Source organism: Solanum stenotomum, chromosome 3 (assembly GCF_019186545.1).
Source record: "Solanum stenotomum isolate F172 chromosome 3, ASM1918654v1, whole genome shotgun sequence".
Taxonomy (NCBI): domain Eukaryota; kingdom Viridiplantae; phylum Streptophyta; class Magnoliopsida; order Solanales; family Solanaceae; genus Solanum; species Solanum stenotomum.
In genome coordinates this window covers 14782195-14801833 of record NC_064284.1, presented here as the reverse complement: position 1 = coordinate 14801833, position 19639 = coordinate 14782195, and the positions used below count along the sequence as shown (strand labels likewise).

The following is a 19639-nucleotide window of genomic DNA, read 5'->3' as shown; positions in this document are numbered from 1 at the left end:
AAAAAAAATTATATCATTAAATTTTTGGGCTATTTTATAACGTATAACCAAAATTAAAATTTTAAAATCATCCAAATCCTAATTTATGTGACAGAAGCAGTACAAAAATTAGTGTTTTTTTTTTGTCTTGTAGATATTTTAAGTTATTATTTATTGTAAATTATAGTACTTTTTATTAAAGTTTTTAATAACATATGTAACTTTTTATGTTTGAGAGTTAAACCAACTTTTTTTTATGTCTTTTAATTTTATATGTGTTTTGTCCTTTTTCATTTTCCAAAAATAATACTCTCTCTATTTTATTTTATATGTCATTTATTTTTATAAATATATTGGTCTCTCTTCTTATTGGACCACATGTTGAGTTGTTGTGGTTGATTATTCCCTCTTCTTATATAGTAATATATTGTTTTTTAAATGTCACCTGTCATTACCCAATTCATAAGTCACAGACTTTGTGTTTGTGGTTACATGTGGAACCACATGATCTCATCATTAAAACTCCTTGCATTTTAACACACTACTACGATAAAATAAAACATTAAAGATGGACAATTTTTTTTATAAAAATAACAAAAATTCCATCTATTTATGAATTAGCGACAGATTATACTAAAATTCAATTAGATAGAAGTTATTTAGTGATGAATTAAATTAAGATTATCAATAAAATTCGTAGCTAATTTTATATTTTTTAAATAGTGGCATATAGAAACTCAAGAAACAAACTCTATTTCTACTATATTTTTGTATAAAATATTAAAAGTATTTAATTTGTTGCCATAAAAGGAACTTTTGCCAAACCTTTGAACAAGTTAGGATTGATTTTTGAAATAGTAGGTGTTATAGTTAGTTGTCGATTGCATGAAGAAGATAATATTCTTTTACGTGGTAATCTTTCTATCAATAGAATAAGATATCAAGATTTGTATACCCTATTAAAATATGTTTCTAGCCTTAGACAAACATAGTAAGGATTTCATCAGATGGCGGATTTAGATTTTCTTTTTTATACGACTAAAATAATTTAAAGATATTTTTATATGCCTGTGATATATGTTAGTTGTTTAGCTTCCTTTTCTTTTCAATTATTAATATAGAATTTTATTTGTGCACTCAACAATCACCCTCTTAAACTAAGTTTTGCATAGTTAATATCCCCAAGATTCATGGGTTAATTTGAAGATTCATCACAATGTATCACACAACATCATTTCGAGTATTTATGAAATCAATATAATCAACAAGGATTGTGGTGGAGTGGTAGGTACTCCTTCATCCTTAACCAAGAGGTCTCGGGTTCGAGCCCCCTTGGATACAAAGTCGCCTTTGTTAGGGAGCGCTTTACCTCCAATGTGGGATTTTCCGGCGCGAATCTATATTTAGTCGGGCTCCAATGTGGGTACCGGACAGTTGGACACCGAATAGGAAACCAAAAAAATAAATCAATGTCTACAAGTTTTTTTTTTTTTGCGTATCATTAATACTGAAATTAGTTGTTACGCTAAAATAACTAAAAAAAAATACTTTTAACATGGTGAGATATTATCAATTTTAAACAAAATTTGTGTGATTTTTACAGAATAAATTCTTATACCTAATATTTAACTTCCTTTTTCTTTTCAGTTACTATATGAAATTTTATATGCATACTCAACAAATTTGGAACCAAATCATCCACCAAAATTATTATAATCGTTTTCTTAATTATTATTTTATTTACAAAAATCATAATCATTTTCTCATTATTCTCTTTTTCTTAATTATTCTTTTCTATATAAAAATCATAATCATTTTCTTATTATTCTCTGCATAATACATATATAGTTACGCAAAATTAATGGATTCAAGCATACTTTGTCTTGTGTGTGGATTCACCCCTGCATGCTCTTATGGCACAACACCTCCACCATCAATCGATAAGTAGAAATATTATTGATTCTCTTGTACTGAGAAAAATAAAAAAAAATCCATACAATATAATGTATAGTAACACTGGATTTAGATGTGTGTACTCTGATTGGGCAGAGTAGCACGTCGAGTTATTAAATACATAGTTCTATTTGTAATTATTTTTAAGTGATCTAGTTGTGTAAATCTTACGGTATGTATTGTAATTTACTGAGCAGCTGAAGATAACAAGTCCTCGTCATAATAAAGTTGCATGTAATTAGGCTAATCACTTCTAATCTATTGTACTTAATGTATGATATATTTTCTTAGTGATAATCTGGGACCAGTTATAGATTTTCTTCTTTCCAGTTCATATCCTGCCTTCATTAATTTAGCCAATTAATTGATACAAAATAATTAATTAATGGATACAAGATTCACTAGAGTTAATGGGAACAAAAATCTCTACATCGTAATTTAATTATGGAATTTTAAGTGGATTCTTTATGCTTCCTTGATAATTCACTAGTTAGCTTTTTGAGCATGAATAATTCTTAACATGATGTAATTAAAGTCACACTCATTTCAATTCTTGATTTATCTGATGTTGGATACTAATATTATGTTGTTTACGCTTCAGTTGACAGATCTAGGCGCGCATACTACAGGTCTATAGAGAGTGCATGTTAATAGTCGCACATTGTTTTTGACATGGAAAAATGGACTCTTTATGTGATCTTGATCAATCTTCAACTACCGAAATAAAATTCTAGAATTGAATCATGCCCAAAATTCATTTCTTAACCCAATTCAATAGCTGCATAAGGAATAAAAAGAGGAACAATATTGCTGCGTTATAATAACTTACTAAGTAATAATTTCAGCCGTCACTATACAACAAATTTTAACTACCACTTAGTACTTGAGAATTAATTAAAGTGATATATAGTATATATATACTTTGAAACACTTTTTAATTTGATTGGAGTTGCCATCAGTTGTTGTTGGAGAAACCAATAGTGTTAAAAGTGCACTTCCATTATATGAGTGTGTACAATCATATAAGAATTTTAGTGTATTCTACTTGCAGTTTGGAGAAACTTTTTCATTAACAAAGTACTATAACAAAGTATATTTAGGGTGTGTTTGGTATGAAAGGAAAACATTTTTCGAAAAATGTTTTTTAATTTTCTCATGTTTGGTTGGGTAAAATGTTTTCCAAATCAACTCATTTTCCTCAAATTCAAGGAAAATGACTTTCCTTCAAAACTTAAGGAAAACATTTTCCTAAACTTTCCTCCAACTTCATATTACAATTTTTTTGTTGAACAAATAAATTTAAAGCTTATTTTTAAAAAAACATTTTCAACTTCAATTTTTTTATTTTTTTACCCACCCTCACCCCAACCCCTCCCCCTCCCACCAAAAATAAATAAATTTAATGTTTGTTTATGAAAAATATTTTTAATTTCAAAATTTTATTTTCACCCCACTCCCACCAGCCCCCCACACCTGTCACACCCCAAAATCGGATGTGATGGCACATGTCCAAACCCCACCGGACACGTCAGCCTAACACCCAAAAACCCGTCGATACGGAATTAATAAAACAAGAATAAGATAGAAAGATAAGCGGAAGTCTTTAAATNCTGAAAATGTTATTGTCTCTTCATTCTAGGCCAATATAGTGAATTTCAAAGCTTTATTGATAGTAAATTTAGTGATAGAAAGTTCAGTAATTTAAGTCATTCTAACTATTTTTCATTTTGAATGGATTGTTATCACTTTTTCACATTTTGAATGAATTGTTTCGTTTATTTATGTATATGGTTAATAACTGAACCAAACCAAACCGAAATCGATAACCACCAAATCGATAAATGTATATTATATTTGGTTTGGTTTGGTTTTGATAATTTTAAAACTGATTAAGTTGGTTTGGTTTTGGTTTTGACCAATAACCGATCCAAACCGACCCGTGAACACCCCTATTTCAAGTATATTCAACTAGTTTTGAGAATAAAAGTTGATTTTTATAAAATAGGAAATCATTGCTAGTAGTAACGACTTGTCACGAGTTAATTAGCTTTGATAAGAGAGATAAAACTCGGAAGCAAGATATAGTAGTAGTAACTTGTTACTATTAGGATTTAGGAGTAGCTGATTTGGTCTATACTAAAAACATATAAATTGAAATGGTGAAGTTGACGTCATCGGTTCTATGGTGTAGTGGTTAGCACTCTGGACTTTGAATCCAGCGACCTGGGTTCGACTCCCGGTAGGACCTTTTTTTTTTTTCTTTTTTTTTCCGCTATCAATTTTTGGTTAGTTTTAATAGCAACGCTATACACTGAGGGTGTGTTTGGTATGGAGGAAATGTTTTCTCGCAAAACAAGTGAGTTTCTTATTTATTATCTAATGTTTGTTAGCTAAGCAAAAAATATCATCTCAAGGGTATGATAGTTATATGTTATCTAGCAAAACACTATGGAGGTGACATATGGTGGGGAGTGAGAGCTTGGGGTGTCCATAATTAGGATTGTCACCGAGAGGGGGAGGGTATGGGGGTGGGATATGGTGGGTAGTGAGAGCTCTGGGTGTCTGTAACTAGGATTGTCATGGGGAGGGGGAGGGTATGTTGGATGGGCGATGAAGAGATAATGAACTAGCAATAACAGTTATGCAACTTGTTTTACTACTTTGATTAAGAAGTTATTTTTCTCAATTTTAAGGAACTTGTTTTTCTAGATAACGGAGAACTGTAAAATATTTTCCTCCATACCAAGTACCAACACACCCTGAAAGCCAGATCCTTGTACAGGCCCAACCCATTTCACAAAATTATAAGCCCAACAAATACAATAACTAAAAAGATCCAATAAAATTTTGGGCCACAAAGAAGGCAACATTGGTGGGACATGGCCGAATTCACAAAACCTAGCAATTTATTGAAGTTTGACCATCTCTAAATTATCTGATATTTCAATGGGGAACTTACTAAATATCCATTCGGCCATCTAGTTTATCGATATAGCCTAAGTATACACTACCTATATACTTCCGCTATATAAATCTGTGTGCACACTATTCATTTTTATGGCCGACCATCTTTCTAAAATTCTTTTTTCGCTAGCAAAAGTTTCGTTTTTATACATATATATCAATGTAACGTACTACAGGGAATACAAAACCGAGATTGCAAAATTATAAGCCCAGTAAGATGCACAAGAAGGAAAAATTTGGGCCAGAAAGAAGTCAATTTTGTTCGTTTTAACAACTAATATAACATATCATTTTTCTCCACTAATGGTATAACTAAGGATAAACAGATCCAATTTGAGTTAAGTTGAAAGTAAGTATTTTCATTTCGAGTGAAGAGCAAATCTAACATTAATTGAAATTCGAGTAACGAAAATTTTATATTCGACATCTTATTTAAAAGCACTTAATTTGCAAGATCATTAAACCATTTTGTAAGTTTATATGATAAAGAACAACCTTTATCCTTTCCCTTTCTTCTTTCTCTTATAAGCTAGAGTGTAAGAATGTATTTCGCACGATTCTAGTATTGTAATGCAGAGGTGATATTTTACCTTCTTTCATGCTATCTTTGGCATATCTATTGATGCCCCTTGTGGGAATCTTTAATTAGGAAAAAAAAATACAAAAAAGTAGGAGTAGTTTCGTGTAAAGTTAACAAGTTGTACATAACAATAAATAAATATCTAAAAATAAATTAATGGTAGAAAATATAGAATATTTAATAGGTGACAAATTAAGAACTGACGATATATTTAGTAAAGGTGTAAATTTAACAATTGCTTATCTCGTTTCTAGTTTTGTTGGTCTTTAATTTGACACAATATTAGATACCAACTACAGTACTTTTTATTTGTTTGAACTGTTCACTCATTTTTGTCTTATAATGATTGAAGATTGCTTATTTGAATAGACAAAAAAGAAAAAGGAGAAAAAAACAAACAAATAAATGGCTACATAATCAGTGGCGGATCCAGGATTTTGAGGCGGTGGGTGCCACATTTTATGAATAATAGCGTGATTTCGAAATTTACATAGGAGAACTCTAATAGCCCATTTGGCCCCAAAAGTGGTATTTGATCATAATTTTTAGGAGAAAACGAGTGTTTTTGACAAGTCGCAAAAACTGTTTTTCAAAATCTAAAAGAAATAGATTTTCCTTGAAAAAATGTTTTTTTTTTTAATAATACTTTTTTATCTGGTTGATAAAAATTACAATTGGATATGGTTGATAAAAATTAATAATCATTATCAATAGAAATTGAGAAATATTTTTTAAAAAAGATTGGCCAAATACTAATTGCGATTCATAAGTGTTTTTAAAATTAATTGATCAAACAGAAACTGATACTTATCAAAAATATGTATTTTTAAAAATACTGTTGGAAAAGAAAAAGAAACGAAACAAATTTCATTTTAAAAGCTTGTTCAAACAAAGTATAAATTTTTTATCATTAAAATTAGCATACTTAGCATGTTGGTTTGTTTTAATATTAAAGGATGTCATGGGTTTGAATCTCGTCAACCTTAATATTCTTTTGTCAAATAACAAAAAGGTGTGTTAATTATATTTGTAAGAAAAAATGTATTAATCAAAATTTGAACCGCTGACCTTAGGGGCCTTAACTTGACGGCATGCCACTGGGCTACTTGATCAATTGTTAGTGGGGGTGGCATATACTATATTTATAGCAATTCTAATACATACATACCATATAGAGTTTCGACTGAAATCACTGGGTGCCATGGCACCCCACGTTATTACGTAGATCCGCCTAACATAATTGGCACTTGGCATGCATCATATTAATCTTCATTATGTTAATACAATTCCAACTAATTAATACGACTTCGTAACTATCTTTGTTGATTAATATTTTTGGGACACGTTTGCCTTTTGCGTCATGCTTCTATACTTGAAAAAATGTGGTCAACTTTCCAATACGTTGGCTATTCATGTTTGGCCAGCTCCACACAGTTGAAAGATTTATTTTTTTTCCGCTCGGTGTTCGATATCCACCTTGGAAAAAACTTATCTGCATCGAGAACAAATTATGGAATCAAGATTAGACTGCTGCTTACGAGAGAAAAAAATTATATTTAGAAAGAACATAATTCAGTAATTAGATTATTATGTGAATGTATGTGTTAGCTTGAGTCATCTTATTCTCTTCTCGTGTCATATGGAATCATGGATATGACATTGTGGTCAATGAAATGAATTACAAATTATGAAATATCATATTAAAATTTCACTTAAAAAAATAAAAAGCGATTTTACTATTAAAAAAACATTCTTTTACTTATAAGGCTATCTGAATTCTAATGGACAAATTTTGTGCCGCTATTCTAAGAGACTTTGCTAGGTGTTTTTTGAAAAATCAAATACTTTTATTCTCAAATTTTTAAGATATATTTAGAGATGTCTCTCGCTCAATTATGATAAGAGCCTTCTTATAAGTTTTAATTGACTATTCCGTGAGACTCTCTAGGTGCAAAATAAAAATAAAATTAAAATTCCAGACACTATCCCTCAAGAATATTAAGAGATCGATATATACATAATTATTAATTTTAATAAATTAACGTACGTCTCTCAATATATAATGAGTACTATGTATCAATATTATATGATTTTGAAAGCATCAAGATCGTCCATTAGTATATTTAATTTTTTCTGAAGGTAAAATATCAATGGATGATCGAGGGGTTCTAATGGTATTTTTCGGGGTCTTCCTTGGTAAAATTAATCGATCACGATAAATATGGATAAAACTTGATTACAAATGGACATACCTCAATATATAAATCTCATATGGAAAAACTATATTTTTAGTAGTGTATTCTTTTTTATTTGTCAAAAATTCTAATTTACAAATTAAAGATTATGATATTTATGTTGATGGAAAATATATATAGTTACAAATGCTTCATGAAATTAGTCAAGGTGCGTATGACATAACTCTCTATACCGAAATTATTTTACAAAAAAATGGATGCTAGCTTGCTAGTGATAGCTTTGCTACTCATGAAGACCCCACGTTCCATTACTCATGGATGGCATCGTGTTGGAAATAATTGGATATCTTGTGTTTTTCTTCTGGAATAACCTAAGCATCGATATAGTTTGTTTGTTGTAATAATGACAATAGAGCTAACAGCCTTCAACTTTGCCGGCATGCAGATGAACTCCAACACTGAATTTGGAATAATATGTGGGCTTGCTTTTGCTTTAGGTTTTAGTTCAAACTTTGTTTCAATTCTATTTCATTTTTATGATTAGAATTCTAAAAATGTTACTTTGACGTTAGTGAAACTATTTCGTTCTTTCAAGTATTACTTTCTTCCTCTCAATTTATTTGATCAAATAAATTTTTTTTTGTTATGTTATCAAATTGTTCTTATTAACATCTCTTTAGTACTTACTTTTAGTTGACTTTCTTTACAATAAAGTATTAAGTGTGATTAAATAAGAATAATACCACTAATGTGACTTTAAAAAATGTGACATCCTCATTTAGACAAGCTAAAAAACAAATATTACATAAATTATGACAAAAAATAATAACGATTAAGATACATTAAAGGTACTTTGACTTAGAAAATATTACTTATGACACACTAAAAATGAGGTTCTATTTTAAAAAAAGTATAGTTTCTTATTTAAAGAAATCACTCCATTTGCATTTAATTTAATGTATTGTTAGATGTTATAAATTATTTTTTTTACTTTAATTATTAATTTGACTAAACAATCAGTGTGATACGACATTTTTTGTTACATTGACCTGTTTCTTTTTACCCGCTATTTATAAGCCGCGTAAGTCAGATTAAAAGAGTTAAAGAGAGAAGAAAAGAGGCAAAAAAGGCAGAGTTTCAAATTCCCATATTTTGTTTGTTGTCACTTGTCCCTCTTCCTCCTCCTTCAATCATTTCAATTCCAACTCACACACTCTTCTTCCAGCTAATAATAAACAACTACATCTCTACTTATCAAAATTCACTGCTTCCAACCAACAAACACCGTTCGCCGTCGCCGTCTCCGCCGCCGGGATCTGGCGCAATGTCTACGCGTGGCTGACTTGTTCTACGCGTCGTCAGTTGAAGTAATACTAATAAAAAGTTGGGAGAGAAGAGAACGAAGTCGCCTTTTTTTCGTTTCCTTTCTCTTTCGTTTTCATTGACCTTTTCCTTATTCAACTTGTACTACTAAATATTGTATCCTTTGCTTTATTTTAATTGATTGAGAGAGAAGAAAAGGATAAGAAAAAAGAGAGAGAGATGTATGGAGTGGCTCCGCCCAAAAGTTCAGATTCCGGCGGTGGTGCAGCCAATCAGGCCGCCTTTATACGGACTTATCAGGCCTGGAAGGGAAGTAATGTAAGTGATTTGACCTTTTTCCTCTACTCTTCTATTTTGAGACTACATGTAGGTTTAAAAATGAGTATTACTGGGATCTCAGATTTTCTTTTGGAACTTCATACTTTTGTTTACCAGGAGTCTTAGCGATACGATTCTGTTTTTCAAAAGTTTGATTAATTTGTGATTATTCCTTTTATTATTTTGTCTGTTACCTGTTTGAGATCGTTGAATTGCTACTATTGATTTGAATCCCCCCGTTTTTCCTGAACTTAGTGGATTGTTTAAGCTTTTGCCTGCTGAATTTAGCTTTAAATACCTGATACTTTTGGAATTATTTCGTAATATGCTGTAAATGTTAGATTTAGAATGATGGGGAAGGCAGACAGATAGTTACTGTTTGGACCTCTGATTGTCGTCCTTTCGAAACGACTAAAGAGCATTGGTTCTATGGCTTCTAAGCTTCACTTCTCCAAGTGGTGATCACATTATATCTTCCGCTGAGTCATAGCCACAAATTTGAACTCTTTCCCCTTTAAATTTTCTTTAAGAGTGTGATGGCATGGAGCGGAGTTTAGTGGATGCATTGTCATTTGGTTCCAAGATAAGATTATTCAAGTCAATTGAAATGAAAATATGATAAAAGATATGAAAATGCAACTACTTTTGCTCTCAGAATAGCTGTTGCTGTGATAGTAGGCAGATTCCTGCTGTTTGTAGGGTTTAGTGTTACATAGACTCTGAAGTGCAGGAAATATTTGGTGGTAAATATTTCAGGTTCCAATGTAGGCAAGGGTTTTGTAGTAGATGCAAAGTAGGAGAAGTCTCTCTGAAGGAAACAAAAGTAGGAATAATTGCGTTGATATTCCTAAGTCTTCTCGTACAAGAACCTACCCTAATTCGATGAGAGCTTAACTGCTGTAAAATTGACTCTAATAAAAGAATACACATTAAAGAGGCATTTGTAGACTCCAAATCCGAACATTTCCTATTCATATGATATACTTGAACAAATTAAGTTGACATTACCATACTTGACCAAAGAAGATAGTGAATATAGCAATTTCACAATTTTTCTGTAAAATACGGCAAATCAGGTAAATACCAAATACCTTTATGAGGGTACCTCAGAAGGAAGGATAGAAAGTAAAAAAAAGAAACAAATAAGGTGAGCGGAAATCAATACACTAATTAAAGCTCTACAAAACTTTGAGATGCCTCAAAATTCTCGTTGGCGCTAAAATTAAGCAACTACACTGTTGACAAGCTATTCAAATTATATGTATTATTGCTATACTTTGACATTTCTTTGCAATAACAAAGCTTCTTAAGGCACATGTCGTGATTGTGCATACTTTTTTCTTGACATTAGAGCTTCTTGATTATGCAGAAATTTATTCTACAAGGAAGGTTCATCTTTGGACCTGATGTCAGGTCAGTCTTTATGACTATCTTCCTAATAGTCGCCCCAGTTGCTGTTTTTTGTGTCTTTGTTGCGAGGAAATTGGTGGATGATTTTGCTGGTGACTGGGGGTGGTCAATCATGGTTGTAGCTGTTGTTTTCTCAGTATATGTAAGTGTGTATATTTTTGCGTCCACTGACAACATGATTTGGATTTTGCTTGTGTTTAATTTCCCGATCAGAAACTATATATGATTTCTTCTATAATAAGTGAATTTATTGGATTGGTTTGATAATAGTCTTTGTTTTTTTGACTCTGTGCCATTGATTCCACTATTAGTAGTGAGGCATAATGGAGCAATTTCTTTATATTTATAGAGATAGGGGACACAATTCATATGGATATAGTAGGTCTTGCTAGGGCTGCTTTATGAAATATCTAACTTGATAGTTGGATGGTTGTGTGTCCTACTCAATACCATGATGCTAGTTCATTCTAAAAAGTAAAAACTTGACTACTTCCCCTAATAGTTTGACTACCTGTTCCTTGGTCAATGTTATTTATTTGCTCGGGCTATTTCTTTTTCCTGGTCACATGATTGTAATTCAATATTGGCATTGGATGATGAAGTGAGTAGTTGGAACCGATAGGTGATGAAAAATCTTTATTTTGCACCAGTAGATATATGGCAGAAAGCTTTTGTGATTGTGATGATTTAAGAATTCTGATTTTGATTGTAATGGATGTCGGCATTTATATCTTTGTACCTCAGACACATTTTAAAGTAAGAACACTATCTGAAGAGGTGAAGACATTGCCAAGGACTTGGCTCTTTTGATATGCCCGTAAAAAAGTGTTGGATCGATGATTATGTCAAACGCGTCTACTCAAAACAAGGGGTTGGATATATCTTGTCCAGACAGTGCAGATTACATTTTGAAGATATGTTGGATTTGAAATATTTAGTTCATGTTCTTCCAATTTTTGTGGTTGCACAAACCGAACCATTGCCCTTAACAGATATGGATGTTGTTTTCGAAAGAGTGTTTACTAGACTCTATTGCTATTGTTGATCAACAATTGAAATCTACTGAGCAAAAGGGCATCGTGTATTCAAACAAAGTGAAAGTCCTCTTACAAAGAGCATGATGGATCTAGCATTGTCTCAGTGTAATTAGAAGCTTGGGAGGAGAGAGCCAATAGTTTAAAGCTCTATATGGTAAACAAGGTTTATGCTTTGCCAAGCTAGGAAGGGAATAGTCACGTATGTTTCTGAAGGTAGAGCAATGGTGAGATCCTTGTGCAAGTCCATATAAAAGCTGCTGATAAGTTGGGAGAATCAAGCTAGTTTGAAAAAACGGTGAAGATTGTATAGTGGCATCGTTGGGAGTAATGTATCACTGCTACTTTCTGATGACAAAAAATAAGATTTATAAATCTTTACTTATCTGGGGGTCAGTGCTCTCCCGCTAAAGTTAGCTTTGAAGGTCTTCAGAGATGGGCAATTGTGTGAAGACCGAGCAATGAGAATCTGATTGAGAAGTCCTGTTCTCTGGTGAACTTGCTGGAGTTGAAAAAAATCCTTCTCTTCATTAGTTTTAGAAGCAGAACATATCGATTGCCAACAGTTTTAGAAGTTTGTACTTCATTCTCAAAGAATGACGAATGCTTGACAGTTAACTTGGGTGAATGGTGTTTGGAAGAGATTGAACTAATTCCACGAGGAACCTAGGGAATATAGAGGAGAAGAATTACAGTTAAATATTCACTTTATTGGTCTAGAGTGACATTTTCTTCTTGAGAAATAACTGAAATGACAGAATTATTTACCATAAATGAATTTCCCTTTTTTTTTTAATTTTACAGATATGGATATTTTAAAATCCACATTTTTAACTGGACACATAAAAAGTTTATGCCCAAATATTGAGATAATAATATGTACCTTATATGTGGTTCAATTTTAGCTAGCAGAAATTTGCCAGATTTCATTGCGCTTTCTCCGTGTGCAGAATTGCAATAATTGACATTTTCTCGCCTTACTTGATCTTTTACTGTGTTGGCCATTCCTTAGTGCTTTGGTGATACTGGTTTTTTATTAGCTTTCTAGAAGGAGTGCATTAAACTTCTGTAAAAGCATTACTCCTTGCATCTCATCTTGTTTATGCATTAGTCAATTCATCTTGGAAAATTTGAAGTTGCTTGAATATTCTCTGCCGTACAACTGTACAAGGGAGTGAAACTAGGTTCTTGCAGTCTTATGTTTACTTTTTTTGTATCACATAAGGTGGACCTTTGTTTTCCCTGAGTACACCACGTAGCAGATAACCTGAATTCTTAGTAGGAAAAAGTTCGTAATGTTTCAGGCTGATGTTTTCAAATAAATGAACTATTTAATGGGGAGTTTTTACTGTATCTTTTACTTTACTGCTACAAAATTGTGTAGATTTATGAGTAAAAACATAAAATAATCATCATTTTTCTTTACAAAGGTCATAGTGCTTCTTCTACTGACTTCTGGAAGAGATCCCGGTATAGTTCCTCGCAACCTTCATCCTCCAGAACCAGAAAACTTTGAAGGGAGTGCTCAAGCTGGACCTGGTCAAACTCCCCAATTACGTTTACCCCGCATCAAGGATGTGACTGTCAATGGAATAACTGTGAAAACCAAATATTGTGACACCTGCATGTTGTACAGGCCTCCACGTTGTTCACACTGTTCAATTTGTAACAACTGTGTGGAACGTTTCGACCATCACTGCCCCTGGGTCGGACAATGCATTGGATTGGTGAGTATCTCGTTCTAATTACAAGCATTTTCTTTTGCCAGTAGAAGCTGTCAAAAAGAAATGCTTTTTCACATAGCTCTTGATCTTACAATGCATTCATGGCATTTTCCTTTAATAATCATCCTAATCCATGGTAATTTGTATCATACGGTGGTGGTCATTGATTTATTTATTTTTCCATTTAGTTCTGAATTCGTTTGCAGTATGAGGATAAATTGTACGTTTCTTTTTTTCCTTTAGTTCCTCTTTTCTAGTTATTAAACTTCTCAGACTGTGGCGTAATCTGCACTTTTGCATGCACATCTAAGCTCGTCTTTATGAAAAAATCTGTAATGCATAGCTAGGCAGTCACTTGCCTTTCTCAAAAGATACTTTCTGCCATTTATATTTTGTTTTTCTGTCTTTCTCCTGAATCCATAGAACTTCACCCTAAAAACATATTCCTGGATAATAAGTTACTTCCTCTCTAAGTAATTAGGTTAGAACAACGCATGAAGGAGCTGCAGTTTGTCCATTTACATTTTCTTCCATAAACTCTTCAGGCTAAGGGTTTGTAGCTGATATTGCCATTCTTGCTGTGGTATGTTTTGACCAAGTATTAACAACAAAGCAGATTTGATATTTTTCTTTGCACTGAGAATCTTTGTAACAAAACGGGTGTCCTTTTTTTATTTCATTAATATGTTTAACGAAGTCTTTTGAGACACAACTTTTCTGATTGTGATGATTGATATATTTCCCCTTTATCTAACCCATTGAAAGAATCTTGCTCTTGAAGCTGTGATTTTGGTAATAGGGTTGAGACATGTATTAGACTTTGGGTTTTATAGTTTTACTGGCAGACATTATGCCGGTCACACAGCAAAGGCTTACTTCCATAATGTCTGAGCATTCAGAGAAGTTTTTGTAATGTTAGTGCTGTAGCGTTCTTACTCTAACCATGTTATGTTTGTTGGTGCAGAGGAATTACCGTTTCTTCTTCATGTTTGTCTTCTCAACAACCCTCCTTTGCTTATACGTGCATGGCTTTTGCTGGGTGTATATTAAAAGGATCATGGATGGTGAACAGACGTCAATCTGGAAGGCAATGGCCAAGACTCCTGCTTCTATTGTGCTAATCATTTATACATTTATATCAGTTTGGTTTGTTGGTGGATTGACCGTCTTCCATCTATATCTTATTGGCACAAATCAGGTAGTGCTAGGTTCTTTAATTTAATCCCCTTCTTTTTCCTATTGTAAGAGTCAAACTTAACCTCATGTTCTATCATCTCGATGGCTTCCAAGTTTGGGGATTGGAGTACAACCTATTTTGACATTTGCATCTTTTGTGTGCTTGCAGTCAACATATGAGAATTTCAGATATCGGTATGATCGGAGGGTGAACCCTTTTAACAAAGGTGTACTTCACAACTTCTTAGAGATATTCTGCACTAGTATACCTCCTTCCAAGAACAACTTCAGAGCCAAAGTGGCGAGAGAACCTGGAATACCACCTCGTGAAGTTGGAGGTGGTTTTGTTAGTCCAAACATGGAGAAAACAATGAGTGATTTAGAAAGGGGAAGGAAGCCTTCTTGGCATGAAGAAAGGAGAGGAGCAAGTGAATTTGAAGGACAGACTAGAAATGATAATCAGTTAGATAAGGACGAAGAGCTATCAGTTATATCCGCAGAGCTAAATGGTGCCACATTGCCAGATGGGCGTAGTATACTACATCCAAGGCGCTCTAGTTGGGGAAGAAGAAGTGGAACCTTGGAAATACCACCTGATGTAGTTGCTATGGCATCTGAAATTGGAGACTCAAATAGGATAACTGTCAGTAATGGCGCTTTCTCAACCGAAAACCAGCAATAGTGATTGACCTTGGTGTTGTTTAAGCTATTGTAAAAGAACTGACAATTGTAAAGATCATTAGCCAGAGTTTATGGGTGGGATCAACCCTTCTGACTTTATCTTCCAGGCTTCTTTGTGTGTATATTATTTCTTTTTTTGTTTTAATTTTTTCTTTTCTTGTGTGAAAGGCAACAGAAATTCTTTGCAGTGTGTTTATTTTGCAATAGGTTCAATGTTAATTACTGGCAACACCCAACAGCTTAAAGGCAAAATGAAAAAAAATTCATCCAGTCTGCCGTAATTTATAAGAATTGGGATTTAGGTATATATCAATTTGCCTTTCTCGTGAAGGGAAGGAAGTGAGTAAAATAAAACTGAGAGCATCTCTCAGCATTTAGTAATCAGTAACAACACCACATGAACTGTATTGTGCAACAAGAAAATTTTACTACAAATTTCTTCATTGCATGCTCTGAACCCGTTTCATTATGAGCATGGTCGTCTCCATGTATCGTTGTGCACAGTGACTTAAGCAATTATATTCACTGGAGCTGAACTTGCTTCCAGGAGTACCAGTCATGCATTTGTCCCAGCAGGAACTTGTAAGCTTTGCAACTACTTCATTGACCATGGCTCTTTCCTTCTCTTGCTGCATAAAAGGAATAAATCAGGTGCTAATATTAGAAAACTGTACGCACAGGGAAAAGCAGACACCAACATTCAAACCGAAAACAGGCATATTGTCAAAATTATATACAAGTTGGGGCAACTAAATCAAATCAAGCGGTCAAGTCATGCACTGTCTTCTTCCAAGTTCCAACACAACTAAGAACCTAATATTTGTGGAGACATCTCAAAACACTGCAGACAAGTCAGCATGGAACTTTGACACTGGCAAATATATAACAGTAAAAACAATAAGACGTGGAAAGACAAGAAACAGATTAAAGAAAAACCTTAAAAATAAGTATTGTTGGAATAACAGATGGGTTTATTTTTCAAAATGCAAATTGACTAGAGTATAACATCTAGCAGAGGCTGCAAGTTACTCAAACAAATAATAATGAGAGAAGATCACCTAAAATGGCTTGGTAATGTCCTATGTACACCTTTATATGCATCGGGGTCAATAGAAATGACAGGTGCTGTAAGAAGTGAGATAGACTAAAATCACATAAAGAAATTTGTCGAAAAACATGTTTACAATAACACAACAGAAGTGAAAGATCCATAACAACGGATGCCAAGCCTAGGTGTGAACTGATTTTTTTAGCTCAATTAGAACAGGATTTAACGCCTAGCCCACTAGTGCTACACTTAAATTAGTCTCCACTGTTGGTAAGGAGTCTTTTCTTCTGAGAACGTTGCAAGTAGTCTTTGTTGTCTCTTTAAAGATAAGTAGTCTGGTGTAAGAATAAGTACTACTTATAAGATTTAGGGAACCTCTAGTTTTAGACAATTTTTAATTTGCCTTAAAATATAAATTACTTGGTACTGAATAAAACACACTTGAACATAGTATAAGTGGATATAGATGATTCAGATAATCAGCCCCAAATATTTTTTGATTGAATAGTTGATTGACTAATATTGATTAGATTATATAAGAAAAATCAGCAATAAGATGTTCTTATCTGCTGTTGCACTACAAGAGCTGCCAAGTGCCAACCATAAAAGAGTCGCAAAGGACAAGTTTGCATAGTAAAAGCTAAATCATACATCGATACTACTAACTCATACATACGGACATACTGCGTACGGTTCTCAAGCTGATTTCATTTGATTTACCAAGGCCAAACACAGGGGCGAATGGAGTGTTCAAGCACTAGTTCATCTGAACCCAATACTTCTGACACAAAGTATAAATTTAGAGGTAAAAAGCAACTAAAGTTGTAACAAATAGTATGTCTGAACCCATAATTTTAAAAATATAACAAGTTTGAACCCATTAAATTTAAATCTTGCATACACCTCTGGTCAAACAAACAATGGGGATCAAAATGACAGACCTAAAGGAGTTCACCGCACCTCATAAAATCTAGTATACTAGTACTGTTCTTCTCATTTCGTCACTAGTGTATGTGTCCTAGATACAGATTTCACAGCTTGAGAACTATTCGTGAAGAGTGCTAGAGAATCATCACATATTGATTATGCATATATCTTTCAAAATTATACCAACTACAGCCAAGATTAAGCCAAAAAAAAATTAAAATCAAATCAATAATTTTCCTATCCATTAAGTCATTCAAATAATATCCACAAGTGGATCTTAGTAGCTCAATTGGTAGATTACCTAAACTTTCACCTTATTGGCGAGGGTTCGATTCCTTACCTTCTGGTCCTCTCCACTATTATTTTTCCCCAAAAAGAAACATAACTGAAAAGAATGAATCCTTCTAAATCCAGAGCAGCATCAAAGTATATATCCAGAGACATAATGCTCAAAGAAAATTTTCAAATTATATCAATTTACAGAGAAGAAGCAAAACAGAGATCCTAAATACACATCAAATAAAATTATAGATGATATAAAAGCTTACATTGAGAAGTTGCTGCAATTCGGGAGACGACTTAAAGGCTGAAGGATCCATGCAACTTTTGGGGAACAAATGCTACCTTCTGGTTTCCGTGAAAATGGTTAAGATTTCTGCAAAACCCTAACAAAAAGTCGATCGAAGCAGACGGGTCGTATGAAATGGGCTACGATTGGATCCGAGAGGCCCGTTTTCTGTACCAAATTGAGATTATTAGCCCAATCGTTTTATTATGTAACGCATAAGCCTGTTAAGGATTCATATATGAGACTAATTTATGCAAGTGCCTCTTTTAGGTCACTATTTAAATTTTGTCTCTGTTTTAACTTGTACAATATAACACTCATAAACTTACTCCTCTAGATAATGTTAGATTTAGATCAAATATTTGCTTAATTTTGTAGATAAAAGTTTGACGATTTAAAATTGCAATTAAATATTATCACATAAGACTTTTTAATCTGCTCAAATTAAAGCAATGTTCAAATCATGAAAAAAGAAAGTATGTCATTTACAAAACGATTATCCCAAAAAAATATATATTAGCCAACAAAAATTTCACTTCACAATACAGTCAAATCTCGTTATAATGATAATGTTTATTTGAAAATTTCGTGGTTGCTATAGTGAGGTAGTGTTATACATGTGTATTGTCATTTGCCGTTTAGATCTCGTTTAGCTGTTATAAACAAAAGTACACAAAAAATTAACTTAATCATTAATTTGTGTATCAAGAAGAAAAAATGTAGTATTTGTTAACCAATTTAACCAAAAACTAGAAAGAGTAAAAATGTAAAGTTGGTGCACCAGTAACCTCTTCTCGTAAAATTATAATCATAATTAATAACACAATTTAAATATATTACTATCATTGAGGAATATGAAAATTATTTTCGAGAGACCCTCCATTCAAAAGTTAAATCCTATAGATTAAGTGGATGCATGAAATGAGGAGTAGAAGAGAGAGCTGACTTTTATGACTTTTTTTTATTTTTTTAATCTTTTTCATATGATGAGCAGGCAGCTCTTTTAGAGAAACACTAAAGTTGGTACTAATTTATAAGCAACATCTTCTCAACGAAGCAAAGCACCTATATAACCAAATCAATAGTCAAATGCCCCTTTCTTAATTAGGATCTTTGCTTTTCTTTTTTTTCTCAAAGCTAAAAAGCATATAGCTTTTTCCTTACTTTCTTTTAATTTGTTACTTTCGAGCCAAAAGATTTTCAAAAAAACAACTATGGCCCCAAAAGAAATGCCACTTATTCACTGTACCAGATTTCACTCACTAATTCCTTTAATTAATCAATAATTAATGTAGGGGGATTAATTAATTAATTAAGGAAAAGAAATGATTAGTACTGAGGCAATTATAACAAAGAAGAAGAAGATGTGGAGCAATTAACTTTTTAAGTCACAATTCCAATATATAACAAAGTGAAAGACTATGCATCTATTAGTTCAATCAAAAAGTTAAATAATTTGATATGAGGTCATTTTTAATTCGAAAGAAAAAGGCGGGAGGACAAAGATTTTTCTCATGTTGCAAAGCTACTCTCTCAGTTATTTAAAAAAAAATTAAAGACTATATATTTGAGTTCACACTAAATATAAGTTAGTTAGTTTAACGACTTTTGTATTATGATAAAATCATATAAATTGAAACAAAGAAAGTTACTTTTTTTCTTATTCTTCTTTCTAAATATTGAGTCTGATTAATTGAAGCTAGGAATGTATATTACCTACATATTTCAAACAGAATTTGGTCTCTTATTAAGTAGCTAT

General features: G+C 32.6%; 2 protein-coding genes and 1 non-coding gene across 4 annotated transcripts; 2 read left to right on the top strand and 1 right to left on the bottom strand.

Annotated features, from left to right (window-relative positions):
• The first annotated feature begins 4108 nt into the window (after positions 1 to 4108).
• On the top strand, positions 4109 to 4180 carry TRNAQ-UUG (transfer RNA glutamine (anticodon UUG)). Its single transcript has one exon. It is a non-coding gene; the product is annotated as a tRNA-Gln (tRNA).
• A 4609-nt stretch (positions 4181 to 8789) lies between these two features.
• Positions 8790 to 15441, top strand: LOC125858625 (probable protein S-acyltransferase 7). 2 transcript variants are annotated; one of them, XM_049538456.1, is made up of 5 exons: positions 8790 to 9312; positions 10682 to 10864; positions 13187 to 13483; positions 14445 to 14678; positions 14826 to 15441. In XM_049538456.1, exons 1-5 carry the CDS (start codon positions 9214 to 9216, stop codon positions 15336 to 15338), a joined length of 1326 nt encoding a protein of 441 aa, XP_049394413.1. In that variant the 5' UTR covers positions 8790 to 9213; the 3' UTR covers positions 15339 to 15441. The 2 variants fall into 2 exon arrangements, with proteins under 2 accessions (XP_049394413.1, XP_049394414.1); XM_049538457.1 differs by lacking the exon at positions 10682 to 10864 and having other exon boundaries at positions 8816 to 9312.
• Positions 15442 to 15593: 152 nt separating this feature from the next.
• LOC125858647 (mitochondrial import inner membrane translocase subunit TIM8-like) lies at positions 15594 to 18013 on the bottom strand. The gene is made up of 2 exons (XM_049538480.1): positions 17861 to 18013; positions 15594 to 15966 (listed from the first exon to the last, which is right to left on the bottom strand). The coding sequence occupies exons 1-2, from the start codon at positions 17909 to 17911 to the stop codon at positions 15778 to 15780; spliced, it is 240 nt and encodes a 79-aa protein (XP_049394437.1). The 5' UTR covers positions 17912 to 18013; the 3' UTR covers positions 15594 to 15777.
• Between the last annotated feature and the right edge of the window lie 1626 nt (positions 18014 to 19639).

What these genes read in the sequence shown, in the direction of transcription:
- LOC125858625 (XM_049538456.1), top strand. Translation starts at nt 9,214, where the DNA reads ATGTATGGAGTGGCTCCGCCCAAAAGTTCAGATTCCGGCGGTGGTGCA. An exon ending in AGGCCTGGAAGGGAAGTAAT is followed by an intron (nt 9,313 to 10,681) that starts GTAAGTGATTTG and finishes TTGATTATGCAG; the next exon opens with AAATTTATTCTACAAGGAAG. An exon ending in TCGGACAATGCATTGGATTG is followed by an intron (nt 13,484 to 14,444) that starts GTGAGTATCTCG and finishes TTGTTGGTGCAG; the next exon opens with AGGAATTACCGTTTCTTCTT.
- LOC125858647 (XM_049538480.1), bottom strand. Translation starts at nt 17,911, where the DNA reads ATGGATCCTTCAGCCTTTAAGTCGTCTCCCGAATTGCAGCAACTTCTC. An exon ending in AATTGCAGCAACTTCTCAAT is followed by an intron (nt 15,967 to 17,860) that starts GTAAGCTTTTAT and finishes CCTTTTATGCAG; the next exon opens with CAAGAGAAGGAAAGAGCCAT.